Below are 22,827 nucleotides of genomic sequence, written 5' to 3'. Positions count from 1 at the left end.
AACACACAGTGGGACACTCGGTGTTTTCCAGTTCAAAGTGCGCTTGGAGGCCGACGACCTGCGGCTCTGTTTGGACATTCGACAGTCTGTTAGAAGACGGAACGGAGACATCGCCATGACGACTGAATACCATGACGACGTGGAGGACGACAGCAGCTCCTTCTGGAACAAAGGTACCTGAACACACCTGGACACCAGAACCAGGAAGCAGCCCGCCGTGACCTCACACCACCTTTCTGTCTGTTGTCCGTCTGTCCGTCAGAGCCTCGGCCCGTCGTCCTGTCCGTCCACGGATACAGACGCTGGATGTTTCCGGCTGCTACGGCGACGCTCGTCCTCGTCCTGATCATCGCCCTGGCAGCCAGCAGTGAGTGAACTCAGGTTTCACTGAGGTTTCATGACTTTATGGACCGCTGAGGGGCGACATGTTGGACCTGAAACTGGACCGACAGGAAATCTGATGACTCAGAATGTCTCAATGTCAAGAAACATTCCATTATGACCCAAACTGACTAAAATGACCTAAACCTTCTCCAGAACCATCTAAAGTAAGTCCAAAGTTAATAGAAATTTGCCTAAAACTACTCTAGATCCATCTAGGTTGACTCTCGATTGACTCCAGATTAACTCCAGATTGACTCCAGATTAACTTCAGATTGAATCCAGATTCACTCCAGATTGAATCCAGATTCACTCCAGATTCACTCCAGATTAATGATTAATGATGAAAAATTATTCAAAAGTTTTCGAATGTGACCAAAAACTTTTACAAAACCATGTAAAGTGACGAGTCCAAATGACCTGACATTTATTTTACAACGTCATGAAAAGCTGTCCTGTGGTTTTGGCAGCCGGTAGTGACGCCAGCCAGAGGATTCTGATATTTTAACAACAGTTAATTATTTATCATCTGCAGTTCTGAGTTTTAAACCGAAAATGTGAGACATTCATGGGTTGTGCTGACTGACAGTATGACGATACCTGAAACATCATGTTAACGGTCAGATATCTGATGCGTGTCAAACCGACTGTGGTCCATAGAGAAAAGTGTCTCCAACCAGGAAGTAGTCTGATCCACAGTGTACAGTCACCTACATACACTAGTTTTCTGTCCACATATACATGAAATACTGTTATCCACAACATACCATCACCTACATCCACCAGCAAATAGTCTGATCCACAGTAGATCGTCACCTACATATAGCAAGAAATAGTCTGTTGCCCATATAACACATGAAATAGTCAAATCCATCGTGGAAAATCACCGGCATGCATCAGCAAGTAGTCTGATCCATGATGGACTGTCACCTACACACACCAGTAAATAGCCTTATGCAAAATGTACCATCACCACACACACCAGGAAATAGTCTGATCCATGACCGACTGTCACAAACACCAGTAAATAGTCTTCCCCATGCTCCAGTGGTTTGTTAACTCTCAGGACGTAGTCACCTCCACCTCCCTCACCTGTTCCTCATCACCTGAACACACCTGCAGCACCGTCCAGTCCATGTGTCCCATGTTAAACATGATGTTAATGGTCAGATATCTGATGTTTTTCAGGCGCCAGGACGTCGAGCCGACTGTGGTCCGTGGAGAAAACCGTCTCCAACCTGAGTGAATCTCTGAGCAACGCCCAGCAGCTCACCAAAGGTACCACAATCTTCCTGTCAGCTCTGAACTCTGCCGCCTCTAACCTGTCCTCGTTCTGCTCCAGATACTGCTAAAGACGTCCAGCGGCTCAAGTTTGCTGTGGAGAGCAACAAGGATCAGCTGACATCGGGTAAGAAGCTCTGCAGAAACACTGAGCTGCTCCACTGTTCAAGACTCACCATCCATCTGGGTCATTCCGTGTGGTTTCACCAGATGGTGGTTGCTGCACCATTTTCAAATTAGTCCTAAATTTGCATGCCATTAGACACTCACCAAAGTACTTTCTATGCAAAATTGTAGGCCTGTAGCTCAAATAGTTTCTGAGTTGTGGGGGTCTGAAATTTTCAGAATTTGGGCTATATAAAGCCTCGCCAGCGTTTTTTGCATCTTTAAGTGGTTATTTCTCAGCCTCTAGACATACCAGAGAGCTGTGAGTTGGTAAACAAGGCCTCTGCATGTAGCTAGTGCCCCACAAACATCCCCAGGTGTTTCCCTACACTCTGCAGGCCGTGGGGGCTTGCTAAAAATGCTAAAAATGAAGAGACACCTACTCACGAGTGGGGTTTGGGACCTTAAAAGTACTAGAAATACTGCACAGAAGTGTTCTAACACCCCTGGGTTCCATTCTACACAAACTTGTGTGATAACTTAGCAAACTGGAGCTTTCTAGGTACCTCAGTTTGGAAAATATGAGCTCCCAAAGTTGGACGAGATTTTTAATTGGCTATTTTTGGTGGCAAAAATCTCAGTGTGGGACAGGTACCAGAGACCCCAAATTTTTCTGCAAGACAGTTCCATCTGTCTTCTATCACTGTACAAAAAAGCAGCAGGGTTATATTTGTAGTTACTGAGATATTCTTACTCAAAATGGCATGGGTGATGTCAAAATGGTTTTTTGCTTTTCACTACTTTAAATTGGGATACAAGTATTAGCAGTCATTCCAATGGTAGTATTATGTATGTTTTGTTCTTTTTGAAATGTTAGTTGTTAAAGGTGACTACCTTCAACTAGTGTAATGACATGTTGACACCCATTTGTAATGCATACATGTAATTATAACATACACATACAAATTACATGTACTAACTTGAATGTTAGTACAGTATTACAGTACTGTAATACTGTACTAACATTCAAGTTAGTACATGTAATTTGTATGTGTACTACTAATTTGAAAATGGTGCAGCAACACCCCCAAGGAATATCTGGTCATTACACCTGGAATGACCCCTCTGTTTGTTCCTTCAGTATCAGAGGCTCTGAAGCAGCTCTCAGCACTCGACTCCATCAAGAGGACGGTGGCAGCGCTCAAATGTTCCCTCGAACGCTTCGTCAACAACGGTAAACTCTTCTCAGACTCTTAGAACAGCAGAGGCAGAGACTGAAGATGTTTGGACCTTCAGCAGCACCATCTGCTGGTTCACTAGTTGAAGCTTCGCTGTCTACAGTTCTTGACTCCTCCAAACTCCCACATAACCAATGGAGCTGAGGACATGGACTATGATAGCACCAATCAAAGCAGCATTAAACTGGTCCTAAATCAGTCTAACCAGTCTAAAACCTGCCAAAACAAAGTCCTAGGTCAAGTCCAAGACCAAGTACCAAAACTAAAAACTAAATCAAAGCCTGTAAACTCGAGGGACTTTCAAACCTTCTGATCCAAGACTCTTCCCCAAAGGTCCGCTGTCTAAAAACATTTTATCTGATTAAGAAATGTCCTCATTGGGTCAAAACTTTCTGACCTTCTGAAAACATACACATTGTCTAAAAGGTTCTGGGATGTCCACATGTCCTCCAAGTGTCATCAGCTTCCAAATAAGTTCAGACTCTAAGTTCTCGCTCTGACTTCAGTCTTTGCAAAGGCAGATAAAACAGAAGACTGTGATTGTCTCCTGTCCGTCCATCTCAGGGTCGACGGCAGACGGCTGCTGTCCTCTGGGTTGGGACACCTTCAGCTCCAACTGTTACCTCTTCAGCAAGGACACTTTGTCCTGGGACGACGCCAGAGACTGGTGCAACGGACACGAGTCCCATCTGGCCATCCTCCTGACCGATGAAGAGTGGGTGAGTCTGTCTGCCCGTCCATCTTAGCTGTTTTGACAACATCCGTCTGCTACTACCACAGAGCAGTTTACCATCTGTCTATCTGTCCACCAGAACTTTGTGACCCGTCACACCTCAGGCAGCTTCTACTGGATCGGTCTGACCGATGAGAGGACGGGGAAGTGGGAGTGGGTCAACCAGACGCCCTACGTGATGAACCGGAGGTGAGATGTTCGTTAGAAAACCCAACAATCTAAAGTTTCCATTAGCAGCAGTCAGCAACGGTGTGAAGGAAGAAGAAAACCTCCATTAGAACCAGAACCAGGCTCAGGGAAGGCAGATATCTGTCTCGACCGGTCGGGGTGAGGGTGGAGGTATCAGATGGAGAACAAACAGAACAATCAACATTTAGGAGGTCAGTGAGAACAGAAGCTGTAGATCAGAGATGTGAAGATCCAGGTCCAGAGAACAAACACAAACATCGTGACTCACTGAGATCTGAAACCTCTTCCTGATGGCCACAACTGGTGAAAGGAAACCCTCAGCCTGAAGCTGCTGTCCAGAATGTTCCACCATCTGGGGTAGGTGGTGAATCTCCAGGATTCAGCCGTTGGTCAGATCCAGCCTCAGTAGACTGAAGCCCCTCCAGCCTCTCATGGGTCACCAGGTCTTTGTGTAGAGGGGGACCAGGGACTCCAGTAAGCTTCTCAGCCATCTCAGGTATCTCCAGGACTGGACTATCCTCCCACCCTCCTGATCACCTGATCCAGTAGCTTTGTTTGGTTCCTTTTAGACCTTGTAGGAACATCCATCCTGATGGCGATCTGACAATGTTCTCCTCACCCCCTCCTCCTTCAGGTTCAATCAAATAGTTAAATTAAGACCAAAACGAATTTAAATCTCAAGGTTAAGAACCGACAGTGTTTTATACTTTAAAAAATCCCCCAAATAACTTCAGAATTACAGTAAAAACCCGACAAAATATATTATTCACAGAAAACCCAAAGAATCCTGAAGAAGGAAGCTTGAACTGAAAGCGTTGCTCACCTTGTGTTTGTTTTGTTTGTGTTGTTTGTTTGTGTTTCCAGGCGCTGGAAACCAGGTCAGCCGGACAGCTGGACGGCTCACGGTCTCGGTCCCGGAGACGAAGACTGTGCTCATCTTCACTTTGACGGACGCCTCAACGACCTGCACTGCTCCACCAAGCTACGCTACGTCTGTCAGAAACACAGCCAGCGCAGCAGCTGAACACCAGCAAATAGTCTGATCCACAGCGGACGTCACCTACATACACAAGAAAATAGTCTGATCCACAGCGGACGTCACTTACATATACCAGCAAATAGTCTGATCCACAGCGGACCTTCACTTACAAACACTAGCAAATAGTCTGATCTACAACAGACCGTCACCTACATACACCAGGCAATAGTCTGATCTACAACAGACCGTCACCTACATACACCAGGCAATAGTCTGATCTACAACAGACCGTCACCTACATACACCAGACAATAGTCTGATCTACAACAGACCGTCACCTACATACACCAGGCAATAGTCTGATCTACAACAGACCGTCACCTACATACACCAGGCAATAGTCTGATCGACAACAGACCGTCACCTACATACACCAGGCAATAGTCTGATCGACAACAGACCGTCACCTACATACACCAGACAATAGTCTGATCTACAACAGACCGTCACCTACATACACCAGGCAATAGTCTGATCTACAACAGACCGTCACCTACATACACCAGACAATAGTCTGATCCTAAATGAACAGTCACTTACGTACACCAGTAAATAGTCCCCCCCATGCTCCAGTGATCTGTAATCTTGTTAACTCTCAGGACTCAGTGATCCGTTTGTTGTATTTTCTGATCCTGGGATCCATGAAGTAATAAACATCAGTGTGACTCACCTCCACCTGCCTCACCTGTTCACCTGAACACACCTGGAGGACCGTCCAGTCCACAGAAAACCTGACAGGCTGATTATTGATCACAGGAGAGTGGTTGTTACAAGATTTTGTCAGAAATTAAAACTTGATTTGATAAACATCTGGGCCGTTTGTTCTTGAAAAAGTTCCACTCATGACCTGAAAGACAAAATGGAACTTCAGAGCAGAAAAACATCAAAGAAAGGAGAATTTATTGGAACATTTTATTCCTTCATCGTTCTAAAGTTTACAGGTTAGAAAAACAGCTGCAAGGTTTCTCTGAAACACGAGGAAACAATCAAAAAGGAATTGAGAAGGTTTTAGTTGTTTAGAATGAGTCTGACATCACTTTATAGAAGGTTTTAGTCGTTTAGGACGAGTCTGGAGTCATTTTCTAGAAGGTTTTAGTCGTTTAGGATGAGTCTGGAGTCACTTTGAGAAGTTTTTGTCATTTTGGATGAGTCTGGAGTCATTTTATAGAAGGTGTTAGTCGTTTTGAACATGTTTTCAGTTGAAACATCCAGGAATTGCTCAGAGTTCAAGTGTTTTTTTCTTTACAACTTCAGGAAAAACTTAAGAATAATTTAAAGTATAAACTTATAAAAGGGAACAACAACATAATAAATGTTCATTTGTGAGATCATTTAACGTAGAAACATTTTAAAAAAACGTCCTGAAGAGAAACCTTCAACATGAACTCCCTCCAGAAGGCTTTTATTTACATTTTATAGCCTAAACTCTTCATACGACCAGTAAAGCCTCACAAAGGCTTTCTTATATGTTGTTCTAGAAATATTACAACAAAAATTCTGAACTGAAAACATGACTCTGTTAAACACACACTTACTAAAGTGCATCAACAAATCAGAATAGCATTTAAAATAAATAATAATAATAAATAAGCCACAGGAAAACTCCCAGGATGCATCACTCAGCCAGGTGGAACGCTCGGCTCAGGACCAGCTCCATGGAGGCTCCGCCCAGGTGACACGCCTCCAGGACGCAAACCAGCCTCTGATTGGTCAACTGGGCCGCCATGGCGATGAGGTCAGCTGAGACGAAAGACAAAGACAAAATGTGTGAAAACTGACTGGAAATATCAATGAAATGCCAAAAAATATGATCAAAATATCCATTAGCATTGGTTAAATGTCCAAAAATCTAAATAGAATGTCTGAAAATATTAATTACATTTTTGAAAATATTGGTAAAATGCCAAACATATCCATAAGTATTAGTTAAATGTCCAGAAAGCTTCATACAATGTGTGAAATATCACTAAAATGTGAGAAAACACTGTTAAAATGTCAGAAAATGTTAGTGTGGTTGAGAATTTCAATTAAAAAAAACTATTAGCAAAATGTACATAAGTATTAGTTCAATGTCCAAAAATTCTAATAAATGTTCAAAAACATTTTTAGAATGCCAGAAAATATTGATAAAAAGCCAAAAGTTATTAACAAAATATTCCAAAGTATTAGGTAATGTCAAAGACTCTTTACAAATGTCTGAAAATATCATTAAAATGTCAGAAAATACTATACAAATGTCAAAACATATCAATGAAGTGTTTGAGAAAACAGAAAAATACGAACAAAATGTACATAAATATTACTTAACGTTCAAAAATTTTTATTAAATGAATGAAAATGAGAGAAAATGTCGTCTGTTAAAATGTGACTATTGTGAGAAGGGTTTAGTCGTTTTGGACGAGTCTGGAGTCAATTTGTCAAGGACCTGGAATGTTCTAAGTGAGACTAAACTGAAAGACTGGAAGCAGGAAAGGAGAATGTCTCCTGGAGAAAGTTCTAGAGTAGAACTACCAACAACTGGAGAAAGTTCTAGAGTAGACCTACCGACAACTGGAGAAAGTTCTAAAGAAGACCGACGGACATATGGAGAAAGTTCTAGAGTACATCTACCAACAACTGGAGAAATTTCAAGAGTAAACCTACCGACAACTGGAGAAAGTTCGAGAGCAGACCTACCGACAAATGAAGAAAGTTCTAGAGTAGACCTACCATCAACTGGAGAAAGTTCGAGAGCAGATCTACCAACAACTGGAGAAAGTTCTAGAGTAGACCTACAGACAAGTGGAGAAAGTTCTAGAATAGACCTACCGACAGCTAGAGAAAGTTCTACAGCAGACCTACCGACAACTGGAGAAAGTTCTACAGTAAACCTACCAAAAACTGGAGAAAGTTCGAGAGTAGACCTACCAAAAACTGGAGAAAGTTCTAGAGTAGACCTACCGACAACTGGAGAAAGTTCTAGAGTAGATCTACCGACAACTGGAGAAAGTTCTAAAGCAGACCTACCGACAACTGGAGAAAGTTCTACAGTAAACCTACCAAAAACTGGAGAAAGTTCTAGAGTAGACCTACCAAAAACTGGAGAAAGTTCTAGAGTAGACCTACCAAAAACTGGAGAAAGTTCTAGAGTAGACCTACCGACAACTGGAGAAAGTTCTAGAGTAGATCTATCGACAACTGGAGAAAGTTCTAAAGCAGACCTACCGACAACTGGAGAAAGTTCTACAGTAAACCTACCAAAAACTGGAGAAAGTTCTAGAGTAGCCCTACCGACAACTGGAGAAAGTTCTACAGTAAACCTACCGACAACTGGAGAAAGTTCTAGACTAGACCTACCAACAACCGGAGAAAGTTCTAAAGCAGACCTACCGACAACTGGAGAAAGTTCTACAGTAAGCCTACCAACAACCGGAGAAAGTTCTAGAGTAGACCTACCAACAACTGGAGAAAGTTCTAGAGCAGACCTACCGACAACTGGAGAACGTAGAACTTTTTCTGGTAGAATTCTAAATATTTCCTAACCGGAAGCTGTGAGTTGGAGTTTCTGCTGATTAGTTGGGAAGAAAACTCAACAGATTCCTGCATCCATCCTGATCTGCGGTCAGTTTCTACCAGAACCCAGATGTTCTTGTTTGGTTCTACGTGGGGCACCTGAGATGCCTCGGTACCGACCTGGTGAAGGTGGAGGTGTGTGGGAGGAGAAGGCTCCATGTGACAGGATGGAGGTCCAGGTGTTGGAGTGGGGCAGCTGGAGGGGGCAGGGGCAGGAGGACCAGGCGTGGGGTAGGAAGATGGCATCGAACAGAACCCCATCAGACAGAGCTGAAGGAACACAGAGAACACTGATAGAGCACCAAACTCACAGTCAACATGTTTTTTGTCTCTTTGTGGTTGTTTTGTGTCTCTTTGTGGTTATTTTGTGTCTCTTTGTGGTTGTTTTGTGTTTCTTTGTGGTTGTTTTGTGTTTCTTTGTGGCTGTTGTGTGCCTCTTTGTGGTTGTTTTGTGTCTCTTTGTGGCTGTTTTATGTGTCTTTGTTTCACTCTGTGGTTGTTTTGTGTCTCTTTCTGGTTGTTTTGTGTCTCTTTCTGGTTGTTTTGTGTCTCTTTCTGGTTGTTTTGTGTGTCTTTGTGGTTGTTTTGTGTTTCTTTGTGGTTGTTTTGTGTTTCTTTGTGGCTGTTTTGTGTCTCCGTGTCTCTCTGTGGTTGTTTTGTGTCTCTTTGTGTCTCTCTGTGGTAGTTTTGTGTTTCTTTGTGGCTGTTTTGTGTCTCTTTGTTTCTCTCTGTGGTCGTTTTGTGTCTCTTTGTGGTTGTTTTGTGTCTCTTTGTGGCGGTTTTGCGTTTCATGTTTCTCTCTGTGGTTGTTTTGTGTCTCTTTGTGGTTGTTGTGCGTCTCTGTGGTTGTTTTGTGTCTCTCTGTGGTTGTTTTGTGGCTCTCTGTGGTTGTTTTGTGTTTTTGTGGCTGTTTTGTGTCTCTCTGTGGTTGTTTTGTGTCTATTTGTGGTGGTTTTGTGTCTCTATGGCTGTTTTGTGTCTCTGTGGCTGTTTTGTGTGTCTTTGTGGTTGTTTTGTGTCTCTTTGTGGTGGTTTTGTGTCTCGATGGCTGTTTTTGAGTCTCTTTGCGGTTGTTTTGTGTCTCTCTGTGGTTGTTTTGTGTCTCTTTGCGGTTGTTTTGTGTCTCCCTGTGGTTGTTTTGTGTCTCTTTGTGGTTGTTTTGTGTCTCTTTGTGGCTGTTTTGTGTCTCTCTGCGGTTGTTTTGTGTCTCTCTGCGGTTGTTTTCTGTCTCTCTGTGGTTGTTTTGTGTCTTTTGTGTCTGTTTTCTGTCTCTTTGTGGTTGTTTTGTGTCTCTTTGTGGTTCTTTTGTGTCTCTTTGTGGTTGTTTTCTGTCTCTTTGTGGTTCTTTTGTGTCTCTTTGTGGTTCTTTTGTGTCTCTTTGTGCTAACCATAACCCAACCTCTTAGGTTGTAGTAGAACCGAGTACCTCTCAGTTTCAGGGTGTAGTAGTCCTCGATGGCGGTGTTAAACTTCCCCGCCGTCGTCGTCCCTCCCATCACCACGGCGGCTGCCTGCTCCTCCCAGTGGGTGTGGTCATAACACATGGGGAAGGTCTCCATGGCGACGGTTGGGACGTTGGGTGGGGAGAGGGCGGTGACGAAGGACGAGGCATCGTCGTCCTCATCATCGTCTTCGTCGTCTTGGTTGACGCTCTGTAGGAACTCCATGGAGGCTTCAAACAGAATCACTGCAGGAGGTGGAGAGGATTCATCAGATGGAGGATTCAGACACACAAAACTATCACATAGAGACACACAACTACCACAAAGAGACACAAAACAACCACAAAGAGAGACAAAACAACCACAGAGAGACACAAAACAACCACAAAGAGAGACAAAACAACCACAGAGAGACACAAAGAGACACAAACAACCACAAAGAGACACAAAACAACCACAAAGAGACACAAAACAACCACAAAGAGAGACAAAACCACCACAAAGAGACACAAACAACCACAAAGAGAGACAAAACTACCACAAAGAGGCACAAAATGACCACAAAGAGACACAAGAAGACACAAAGCGCCACAAACAACCACAGAGACGTGATGGTGTTTCCAGTCCCCGAGGTTCTGGAGGTCTTTAGAAGGTTGTGGTTCTGGTCTCACCTGTGTCGGTGTTGTGTTCTGGCTGCAGAGTGACCCATGGACCTCTGAGGAAACACAACACTTCATCCTCAGATTCTACAACATTTACAGGAAACTAAACAGACCTGAAGAGTCTCTGGATCCAGAATCATTCAGGATTTAAATCTGGATCAGAAAAACCAGAACACAGGTTCTGGTTCTGGACCAGTTTAAAGCAGAACTCACCTCTTCTTTGGAGTGTCAGTCGACAGCAGCTTCCTTTTAAAAGACCTGCAGAGAAAACCAGTAAATAACAATAATAAACTGGTTTAAAGTCTGACAATAAACTGGTTTAAAGTCTGATAATAAACTGGTTTAAAGTCAATAATAAACTGGTTTAAAGTCTGATAATAAACTGGTTTAAAGTCTGATAATAAACTGGTTTAAAGTCTGACAATAAACTGGTTTAAAGTCTGATAATAAACTGGTTTAAAGTCTGACAATAAACTGGCTTAAAGTCTGATAATAAACTGGTTTAAAGTCAATAATAAACTGGTTTAAAGTCTGATAATAAACTGGTTTAAAGTCTGATAATAAACTGGTTTAAAGTCAATAATAAACTGGTTTAAAGTCTGATAATAAACTGGTTTAAAGTCTGATAATAAACTGGTTTAAAGTCTGAAAATAAACTGGTTTAAAGTCAATAATAAACTGGTTTAAAGTCTGATAATAAACTGGTTTAAAGTCTGATAATAAACTGGTTTAAAGTCTGATAATAAACTGGTTTAAAGTCTGATAATAAACTGGTTAAAAGTCTGATAATAAACTGGTTTAAAGTCAATAATAAACTGGTTTAAAGTCTGATAATAAACTGGTTTAAAGTCAATAATAAACTGGTTTAAAGTCTGATAATAAACTGGTTTAAAGTCTGATAATAAACTGGTTTAAAGTCAATAATAAACTGGTTTAAAGTCTGATAATAAACTGGTTTAAAGTCTGATAATAAACTGGTTTAAAGTCTGATAATAAACTGGTTTAAAGTCAATCATAAACTGGTTTAAAGTCTGATAATAAACTGGTTTAAAGTCAATAATAAACTGGTTTAAAGTCTGATAATAAACTGGTTTAAAGTCTGATAATAAACTGGTTTAAAGTCAATAATAAACTGGTTTAAAGTCAATAATAAACTGGTTTAAAGTCTGATAATAAACTGGTTTAAAGTCTGATAATAAACTGGTTTAAAGTCTGATAATAAACTGGTTTAAAGTCTGATAATAAACTGGTTTAAAGTCAATAATAAACTGGTTTAAAGTCTGATAATAAACTGGTTTAAAGTCAATAATAAACTGGTTTAAAGTCTGATAATAAACTGGTTTAAAGTCAATAATAAACTGGTTTAAAGTCTGATAATAAACTGGTTTAAAGTCTGATAATAAACTGGTTTAAAGTCTGATAATAAACTGGTTTAAAGTCTGACAATAAACTGGCTTAAAGTCTGATAATAAACTGGTTTAAAGTCAATAATAAACTGGTTTAAAGTCTGATAATAAACTGGTTTAAAGTCTGATAATAAACTGGTTTAAAGTCAATAATAAACTGGTTTAAAGTCTGATAATAAACTGGTTTAAAGTCTGATAATAAACTGGTTTAAAGTCTGAAAATAAACTGGTTTAAAGTCAATAATAAACTGGTTTAAAGTCTGATAATAAACTGGTTTAAAGTCTGATAATAAACTGGTTTAAAGTCTGATAATAAACTGGTTTAAAGTCTGATAATAAACTGGTTTAAAGTCTGATAATAAACTGGTTTAAAGTCAATCATAAACTGGTTTAAAGTCTGATAATAAACTGGTTTAAAGTCAATAATAAACTGGTTTAAAGTCTGATAATAAACTGGTTTAAAGTCTGATAATAAACTGGTTTAAAGTCAATAATAAACTGGTTTAAAGTCAATAATAAACTGGTTTAAAGTCTGATAATAAACTGGTTTAAAGTCTGATAATAAACTGGTTTAAAGTCAATAATAAACTGGTTTAAAGTCAATAATAAACTGGTTTAAAGTCTGATAATAAACTGGTTTAAAGTCTGATAATAAACTGGTTTAAAGTCTGATAATAAACTGGTTAAAAGTCTGATAATAAACTGGTTTAAAGTCTGATAATAAACTGGTTTAAAGTCTGATAATAAACTGGTTTAAAGTCAATAATAAACTGGTTTAAAGTCTGATAATAAACTGGTTTAAAGTCAATAATAAACTGGTTTAAAGTCTGATAATAAACTGGTTTAAAGTCAATAATAAACTGGTTTAAAGTCTGATAATAAACTGGTTTAAAGTCTGATAATAAACTGGTTTAAAGTCTGATAATAAACTGGTTTAAAGTCTGACAATAAACTGGCTTAAAGTCTGATAATAAACTGGTTTAAAGTCAATAATAAACTGGTTTAAAGTCTGATAATAAACTGGTTAAAAGTCTGATAATAAACTGGTTTAAAGTCAATAATAAACTGGTTTAAAGTCTGATAATAAACTGGTTTAAAGTCAATAATAAACTGGTTTAAAGTCTGATAATAAACTGGTTTAAAGTCTGATAATAAACTGGTTTAAAGTCAATAATAAACTGGTTTAAAGTCTGATAATAAACTGGTTTAAAGTCTGATAATAAACTGGTTTAAAGTCTGATAATAAACTGGTTTAAAGTCAATCATAAACTGGTTTAAAGTCTGATAATAAACTGGTTTAAAGTCAATAATAAACTGGTTTAAAGTCTGATAATAAACTGGTTTAAAGTCTGATAATAAACTGGTTTAAAGTCAATAATAAACTGGTTTAAAGTCAATAATAAACTGGTTTAAAGTCTGATAATAAACTGGTTTAAAGTCTGATAATAAACTGGTTTAAAGTCTGATAATAAACTGGTTTAAAGTCAATAATAAACTGGTTTAAAGTCTGATAATAAACTGGTTTAAAGTCAATAATAAACTGGTTTAAAGTCTGATAATAAACTGGTTTAAAGTCAATAATAAACTGGTTTAAAGTCTGATAATAAACTGGTTTAAAGTCAATAATAAACTGGTTTAAAGTCAATAATAAACTGGTTTAAAGTCTGATAATAAACTGGTTTAAAGTCAATAATAAACTGGTTTAAAGTCTGATAATAAACTGGTTTAAAGTCTGATAATAAACTGGTTTAAAGTCTGATAATAAACTGGTTTAAAGTCAATAATAAACTGGTTTAAAGTCTGATAATAAACTGGTTTAAAGTCTGATAATAAACTGGTTTAAAGTCTGATAATAAACTGGTTTAAAGTCAATAATAAACTGGTTTAAAGTCTGATAATAAACTGGTTTAAAGTCTGATAATAAACTGGTTTAAAGTCTGATAATAAACTGGTTTAAAGTCAATAATAAACTGGTTTAAAGTCTGATAATAAACTGGTTTAAAGTCTGATAATAAACTGGTTTAAAGTCTGATAATAAACTGGTTTAAAGTCAATAATAAACTGGTTTAAAGTCTGATAATAAACTGGTTTAAAGTCTGATAATAAACTGGTTTAAAGTCAATAATAAACTGGTTTAAAGTCAATAATAAACTGGTTTAAAGTCTGATAATAAACTGGTTTAAAGTCTGATAATAAACTGGTTTAAAGTCAATAATAAACTGGTTTAAAGTCTGATAATAAACTGGTTAAAAGTCTGATAATAAACTGGTTTAAAGTCAATAATAAACTGGTTTAAAGTCTGATAATAAACTGGTTTAAAGTCTGATAATAAACTGGTTTAAAGTCTGATAATAAACTGGTTTAAAGTCAATCATAAACTGGTTTAAAGTCTGATAATAAACTGGTTTAAAGTCAATAATAAACTGGTTTAAAGTCTGATAATAAACTGGTTTAAAGTCTGATAATAAACTGGTTTAAAGTCAATAATAAACTGGTTTAAAGTCTGATAATAAACTGGTTTAAAGTCTGATAATAAACTGGTTTAAAGTCTGATAATAAACTGGTTTAAAGTCTGATAATAAACTGGTTTAAAGTCAATCATAAACTGGTTTAAAGTCTGATAATAAACTGGTTTAAAGTCAATAATAAACTGGTTTAAAGTCTGATAATAAACTGGTTTAAAGTCTGATAATAAACTGGTTTAAAGTCAATTGGGTCATTCCGTATGAAATCAACCAATTTTAAGAAAACTTCCCACCTGACCCTCTCAGATTTTGCTAGGTTTTTACATACATTTAGTACATTATATATGATGGGAAAATCCAAAATGTGAATGCTTTATTGTCATTAGTTTCAAAGTTATGGCCATTTGAAGTAGGTAGGGGGTACCCTATTATTGCAGCCAAAATTAAGACTTGAAATTTTCGACCATTTTCAGACTTCTATAACTTCTGAACAACAAAAGATAGAGATCTGACATTTTCAGAATCATTTCACAGTGACCTATAGTCCTCAGAAATGTGAAAATATTTACTTTATATTTAGAATTGCATGTTACAGAGAATGACAAAGTTGCGATTTTATCCATCACGAACTTCTAAACTGCTACATTTGTCCACCCATTACACAAAAACTAATCATCATATCCATTAGAGATTTTATGTGGTATAATTTGGCTATCTAGGGATTGGATCTGTATAAAATGAAAGTGCTATGGTATGTAATGCATGAAATATGAACAGCTAAAAATCAAAAATATCTGTCCGACCTTCGGATTCAAAGGTCAGTATCAGCATGTGGGATAGGTGGTATCAAAAAATAAAAGACATCATGTGAAGTTACAGGAATTTCCCTAAATTTTGACACCAAGCACAACTTGCTTCTATAAACCCTTCTATGTTTACTGTTCAAATCAATTATGCACATTCCGCCCGCATAATTTAGAGCTAAATTACGTGGGCACTTATAATAAACCGGTTTAGAGCGTCACCCTGCTGTCCGGTTGGGAGTTGGAGGTGTGGACCGGCTCACTGCTGAAGATGCTGAGGCTGGACTGAAGGAACTGAAGGACGGAGAAGGTCTGGAGGACTGGGGGGTGGAGGGTGAGGAGGAGGATGGAGAGAGGGATGGAGATCGATCCGTCCAGAACAAGCAGCGTTCGTCCTGCAGGAGTCCAGGATTCAGAAAGAGAAAACATAAAATGACTCAAAATGTGTCCTAATGTCTTTAAAATGGGTCAGATCTGTCGTAAAACCACTCCAAACTTTCTCATAAAAGACATTCACAAACATGTTGGTCAGTTATAGACACTTTATGGATTTTTAAAAAAAACATCTTTTATTATTTTAAACTCTTCTGAACACATTTTAAATCATTTTTGAGTATTTCAGTCCAAAGTCTTGTCACTGTGCAAATTTCACGTCGTTCTGGAAAATGTTCAATTCGTTTTAGAGAATTTTTTAGAATTTGTGTTGCAAATTTTGTGGATATTTCAGTTGTTCTGCTCACATTTGAACCATATGAATCAATGTGGACAAAGTTTTAGTCATTTTAGACCATTTTTTATTCATTTTAGACACATTTTTAGTCATTTTAGACAATTTTTATTAATTTTTGGAGCATTGTTCATTCATTTTGGACAAAATCTGACTCATACTGGACATTCTTGATATATTTTGGACAATTTTTGTTTCCTTTGTAGCTTTTTTTATTTATTTTTGACAAACTATGAGTCATTTTGAAAACTTTCTGATTAATTGTGGCAAAGTTTACATCCATTTTTGATAAATCCACATGAATTTGGACCATTTGTGATTAATTTTGGACAAATTCCTGTCATTTTCTCAGATTTCATGTTATTTAGCACATCTCATTCAGGTCCTGCTTCAGCCCTTTTCAACATATTTTAGTTTTATTTTGACACAATTTAAGTTGCTTTAGACACATTTGACACATTTTGATTCATGCTGGACGAGTTTTCATTCATTTTGGACAAATTTTGATACATTTTGAACAACTCTATAAATGTTAGACACTTTGATTCATCTTTTAGAATGTGTATCATAAATTCTGTGGACGTGTTTTTTGGTGAAATGTGGACATGTTTAGCTCTTCTGGGTCATTTTAGACGTGTCAGAGTAACTGTGGTTGGTTTTTATAACCGTTCTGGCTCATTCTGGAAAACGATGAATTATTCTGGACGAGTTCTGAATAATTTCTGAGAACTTTCTGACTAATATTTTGTTTTTCTATTTCCTTCTCTAAAGTTCCTGTCTCAGAGCAGAATACGAACTAAAACAACGTCTGCCCTCACCTCTCCTTGGCGGCTGTAGGTAACCACGGTGACGGTTGCCTGGATACAGAAGGTGCGTCGCTCCCGGTAACAGAGTCTGTCCAGCGCCGTCTGAAGCTCCGCCCCTCGCAGGAAGCCCGGCTCACCTGGAAGAACGGCAGGTGGTCAGACTGGAGGTCATTTCAGTTTGAAGACGTGAAGCAGGTCAGAAGATTCAGAAGGTAAAGCTCTGAGAGCTGCTGACTGATCTGATCCGTCTAGAAACGTCTGGAATTAAGAAAAACTCACACTAACAGCCTGATCTTCTCCAAAACGAGTAAAACGGGTCCAGAAATGACCTAAAGCATGTTCATAATGTCTGACAATGGTTTAGCTAAAGTGACTAAAAACTGAGATCACAAGCAATAAAAATTATTCAAAATGTGTCCAAAATCATGTACACCATGCAAACATAACCCAAATGACGTTTAAACGTGTTTAAAATGACTCAAACTCGTCTGAAATGACTTTCATTTGAATAGAAAAACTTAAATACTGTCAAGAAAGAACCAAGAACGACTTTAAAATGTGTCACATTTCAAAAATACTAAATATTTCTCCAAAAGTTACTGAAACAAGTCCATAGTGACTGAAGAACACAGTAAATAAACAGGAAATGAAAAGTAAATAAACAACAAACAGTAAAAAACAAAACAAACAGGACTAAACAGTAAATAAATAAAAGCCACAAAATAAATAAACAGTAAATAGCAACAAATAAACTGTAAATAAACAATAACAGTAAATAAACAACAAACAGCAACATAAAGTAAAGAAACAGTAAATATAAACAAACAGCAAACAAACTGTAAATAATAACAAACAGGAATAAACAGTAAATAAACCACAAAACAGTAAATAAACAATAAAGAATAACAAACAGTAAATAAATAACAAACAACAACAAAAAGTAAAAACAGTAAATAACTAATAAACAGTAAATAAACAATAATAAATAACAGAAACATAAAGAAACAGTGAATAGAAACTAACAAACAGCAAACTGTAAATAATCAATAACAAACAGAAACAAAAAGTAAATAAACAACAAACAGTAAATAAACAATAATAAACAGAAATAAAAAGTAAATAAATGTAAAGAACAAAGAATAAACAGTAAATAAATAACAAACAACAAACACTAAATAAACAATAACAAACAGTAAACAAATAAATAAATAACAAACAATAACAACAAACAGTACATAAATAATAACAAACAGTAAATAAATAGTAAATCAATAACAAACAGCAACAAAAAGTAAAAAACAGTAAATAACTAATAAACAGTAAACAAACAGTAAACAAACTGACCTCTGCGCTCTTTCATGTAGGTTTCCATGGAGACGGGAGGGGGCGGGTACATGAAGAATCCTCCAATCAGAGCCCTGCTCAGCACGGCGGCGTCCTCCTGAGTCCTCAGCCAGTCCAGGAAGCGTCGGACCGGCCGCAGCCGTCGGTAGCTCATCTGGGAGTGGTGGCCCTGACCTGTCAGTCACACGGTCGGCCAATCAGGATGCAGGCTGACAGACAGGACCTCAAACAAGCCCCGCCCACCCCGTTACCTGAGCAGTACACCTGCGTGTAGGTGCTGTTGGTCAGGTAGCACATCTGCTCCGAGACCCGGACCAGCTTCAGTCTGGTACCGACCAGGACCGAGGCTGGAGACCGTTTCCATGGAAACAGAGAGGCAAACATGGAGGGTAGTTACCGTTTCCATGGGAACAGAGATACAAACATGGAGGTTAGTTACCGTTTCCATGGAAACAGAGACACAAACAAAGTCAGTTGTAGATACTGTTGGACACATTTTAAATAAATTGGGATGAAGTTTAGACAAATTTAAATTCATTTTACGCATTTTTTGATTAATTTTGTAGCATTTATTTAGAAATATTTTAAACAACTTTTTTGAATAATTTTTGACATATTTTGATTAATTTTGGACAAATTTTGGGGCCATTCTGTATTACTTCTTGACAAATTTTGGTACATTTTGAACAGCTTTTAATACAATTTGGACAATTTTGGACAAATTTTGAGTTATTTTGGACCATTTTTTTATTACTTTTTGACAAATTTAGATTCATTTTAGACTATTTTTTGTAATTTTTACTAGATTTCGAGTTATTTAGCACAAATTCAGGTCATTCAATACACGCTTCAGTCACTGTGGTCTAATTTTCAGTCATTTTGCAGAATTTCTGAAAAAATTTGGACAAATTAAAACCATTTTGGACTCATTTCAAATTAATTTGGAAGAATTTCAGGTAATTCTGTACAAATTTTGAGTCATTTAGGACAAGTTTCAAGTAATTCTACTCACATTTTAGTCACTTTCAGCATATTTGAGTGTTCTTCTTGATACGTTTTAAGCTGTTTTGTACATGTTTGACTTATTTTGGACAAATTATGCATCAATTTGGACGTTTTAGTTATTTTGTACAAATTTCAACATATTTAGATCACTTCTGACAGAGTTTGAATAGTTTTGGACAATTTTTGATTAATTCTGGACACTGTTTATTCATTGTTGACAAATGTTGAATAACTACGGATAAGTTTGATTCACTTTAGACAAACTGTTATTTTATCAGATTTCAAGTTATTTAGGACAACTCCTAACAACTCCCAATGACAAGTCATTTAAGACATGTTTTTGTAATTTTCAACACATTTTAGGTTTTTTTAAAAACATTTTTGAGCTGTTTTGGACACATCTGACTCATTTTGGACACATTTTGAATCAATCCAGACAAAATTAAGACATTGAGAGACATTTCTAGTAATTTCAGACAAATTTCAGTTAATTCTGGAAAAGTTTTTGTCACTTTAAATCAGGGCTCCAGACTGTGACTAAATGGTCGCATTTTGTGACCAAAATTTGAGCGAGTGTGAGTAAATGTTTCATCTACTCGTGCATGTGCCACCAGTAAATTTGCTGAAATTTTTAAATTACTACTGAATATTTCTTGTGGCTTACAAACTTCTGCTCCACACTTCAGCCCAGTAGACAGTAATACGTAAATGAGCTGGTTTAACAACCGACGTTAAGTCCAAAAGAAGAAGAAAGGAGACGAACACCAACGAAGAAGAAGGCAAATGAGAGCGGAGGACGAATGACGGTGAAGCTCCTGATGTTTCACAGTCTTCATTTACGTTCAAACTTATTTTGAACACTAATTCACCTTTTGTCCTTCACTCCCTTCTTGTCTCCATTCCAGCTGCTTCTAAGTTCAGACATCATCCTTTACTAGACAGCAACAGATGGAACCGTTTTCTTTCATCTTTACATGAATTTCAGACTTTTCTGCAGCATCTTAATCATGTCAAGAAACCTCTCCTTCAGAATAAAAGCCTGGAGGAAACGGTTATTTTAACACGAGCAAAACAAAGGCTTGCCTAAACTGATGAACTGATTAACAGACATTTATAAGAGTAATTTACATGTGATTCAGTATAAATACATAACGTGCACATATGTAACACATGCCTGTACTCAGCACAAGGTCTTTTTTTTATTACAGATTTTATCCGTCTGAAATGATACATCATCAGCCTTGGAGGAGTACTGTGCTTTCTGATATTCTTGTTATGTAGTTTCTACATTTACTGTGCAAGTATTTATCAGTAATACAGCGAAAATGAGAGGAAATGTGAATATTTACTTTGTAAGCCTGTAAATGTTCTGGTTGCGCTCCTAAAATTTTAAGTTAGGGGCCACTGTGCTCCTAGGAAAAAAAGGTAGTCTGGAGCCCTGCTTTAACCCTTTAAGCTGCAGTCAATTCCAGCCGTTTTCAGTACAAAAAATCGCTAATATTCTATTTTTAAATAAAAAAAAATTACGAAAAATACAGGGAATATTGGACGGGCATCGGGAGGTGCATTTCCTTGAAAATGACCGATTCGTGGATTTTATACCGACTTCAGGACATGTTTTGGATAAAATATTTTACTGGCTTGTTCATCTGGATGTAAAAGGTTGGATTATGGCCGTTTTTTGTGGAATCTTTTCATCTGTGTGTAATAATGAACCCACAAATGTGAGTCGCGCTGTGTGCGTTGAAGCCGTGTACAGAGAACGGATGGATGAATATTCGTTTTTGTCGGACAAATGTGTTTATATTACCCGCTGTGGTAATCACATCTGAAAGTGGTTTATACCGGCGGATTCATGAGAATCTAAGCTTTCCATCGGCGTATAGTGTTTGTATAATCGTGTTTGCAGCCGTCGGACATTCTTGAAATTCCTATGCAAATTAGTAGGTGTACCGCCGGCGGTACACTGAAGCTTAAGGGGTTAAACAGGTTTCTAGTTATTTAGATCATTTAAGACACATTTCAGTCGTTTTCAACACATTTTAGGGTTTTTTAAAACACATTTTACGTTGTTTTGGACAGACTGAAGTAATTCTGTAGAATGAAACGTTATTCCTGCGTCTCACCTGGGTGGAGCTTCAGGTGAGTCTCAGGCTGAGACGTAGCGAAGAGCTTCACCATGATTGGCTGATCACTGGCACCGTCCTCCAATCGCAGCCAGCGATACTCCACAAGCTCCGTCCCTTTGCCGTCTACCAGTGAACACACAGATTACTGCTGAAAAACTGTAAAAACACACTAACATCGGAGTATTACGCCGTCACCGTGGTAACCCTCACCCTTACTCCTGATTCGCTCAGACCGTCCTACGAATGTCAGCACGCCGATGACATCACACGTCGTGTCATGAGGCTGGTCCAGGATCTGCTGACTGACAGCAGCAGAGAGAGGACAGTTTGGATTATGAGGACATTTATTAATTATGAGGACATTTATTAATTATGAGGACGTTTATTAATTATGAGAATGTTTGGATTATGAGGACATTTATTAATTATAAGAACATGTATTAATTATGAGGACATTTATTAATTATGAGGACATGTATTAATTATGAGGACATTTATTAATTATAAGGACGTTTATTAATTATGAGAATGTTTGGATTATGAGGACATTTATTAATTATAAGAACATGTATTAATTATGAGGACATTTATTAATTATGAGGACATGTATTAATTATGAGGACATTTATTAATTATAAGGACGTTTATTAATTATGAGAATGTTTGGATTATGAGGACATTTATTAATTATAAGAACATGTATTAATTATGAGGACATTTATTAATTATGAGGACATGTATTAATTATAAGAACATGTATTAATTCAGCCCGATCTCACGAGGATTCGTGAAACTGTCACGTAAATTTTTGTTTCGGTTTCGTGCGCACCAACACGATTTCGTCATGTTTTTCGTGCCGCTCACCACGAAATGCACACCAATGTACTTTAAACGGCAGACTTTTCGTGCCACTCAGAACGTATTTCAAACGAATGTGTATATTATATTTTTAATGGAAAACCGTGGCGAATCCAACGCTATATTTTGCATGACATCGTCCCTAACCAAAACCCTAACCATAACCATAACCATAACCCGGTGGTACACTTACCAATTTGCATAGGAATTTAAAGAATGTCCGATGGTCGCAAACGCGATCACACAAGCAGTATACGCCGATGGACAGCTTAGATCGTCATGAATCCGCCGGTATAAACCACTTTCAGATGTGATTACCACAGCGGGTTTCGTTGTGAGCAACACGAAAAACATTTCGTGGTGAGCGGCACGAAAAACATGACGAAATCGTGTTGGTGCGCACGAAACCGAAACAAAAATTTACGTGACAGTTTCACGAATCTCCGTGAGACCGGGTTGATTAATTATGACGACATTTATTAATTATGAGAATGTTTGGATTATGAGGACGTTTGTGAATTATGAGGACATTCTGAACAGGTTCTATCCATCGGTGGAAATCCCGGGGGAGACACAGGGGACATATCTCCCCCTTCCTCAAAAAGAATTAAAAAATAATATAGTAATGTTTAATAAAAGCACAACACAAGTGCTGCAAATTA

The 22,827-nt window shown here is 37.7% G+C and overlaps 2 protein-coding genes across 2 annotated transcripts; one reads left to right on the top strand and one right to left on the bottom strand.

Annotated features, from left to right (window-relative positions):
- Positions 1-31: 31 nt before the first annotated feature.
- LOC110969298 (asialoglycoprotein receptor 1-like) lies at positions 32-5,641 on the top strand. Its single transcript, XM_022219361.2, is given in 9 exon segments — positions 32-173; positions 263-367; positions 1,570-1,659; positions 1,724-1,789; positions 2,909-3,001; positions 3,570-3,724; positions 3,818-3,927; positions 4,792-4,903; positions 4,905-5,641. Coding segments are annotated over 9 exon segments (855 nt in total). The 5' UTR covers positions 32-115; the 3' UTR covers positions 4,971-5,641.
- A 208-nt stretch (positions 5,642-5,849) lies between these two features.
- On the bottom strand, positions 5,850-21,671 carry LOC110969300 (RPA-related protein RADX-like; the record flags this gene model as incomplete). The annotated part of the gene is made up of 11 exons (XM_051944776.1): positions 5,850-6,706; positions 8,639-8,788; positions 9,945-10,205; positions 10,632-10,675; positions 10,836-10,880; positions 15,519-15,691; positions 16,842-16,966; positions 18,174-18,347; positions 18,425-18,520; positions 21,305-21,430; positions 21,518-21,671. Coding segments are annotated over 11 exons (1,473 nt in total), but the record flags the coding sequence as incomplete, so codon positions are not given.
- Between the last annotated feature and the right edge of the window lie 1,156 nt (positions 21,672-22,827).

The sequence above is a fragment of the Acanthochromis polyacanthus genome, chromosome 24, assembly GCF_021347895.1.
Source record: "Acanthochromis polyacanthus isolate Apoly-LR-REF ecotype Palm Island chromosome 24, KAUST_Apoly_ChrSc, whole genome shotgun sequence".
Classification (NCBI taxonomy): domain Eukaryota; kingdom Metazoa; phylum Chordata; class Actinopteri; family Pomacentridae; genus Acanthochromis; species Acanthochromis polyacanthus.
The sequence above is the reverse complement of the archived record's forward strand: the minus strand, read 5'-3'. Positions and strand labels throughout refer to the sequence as shown.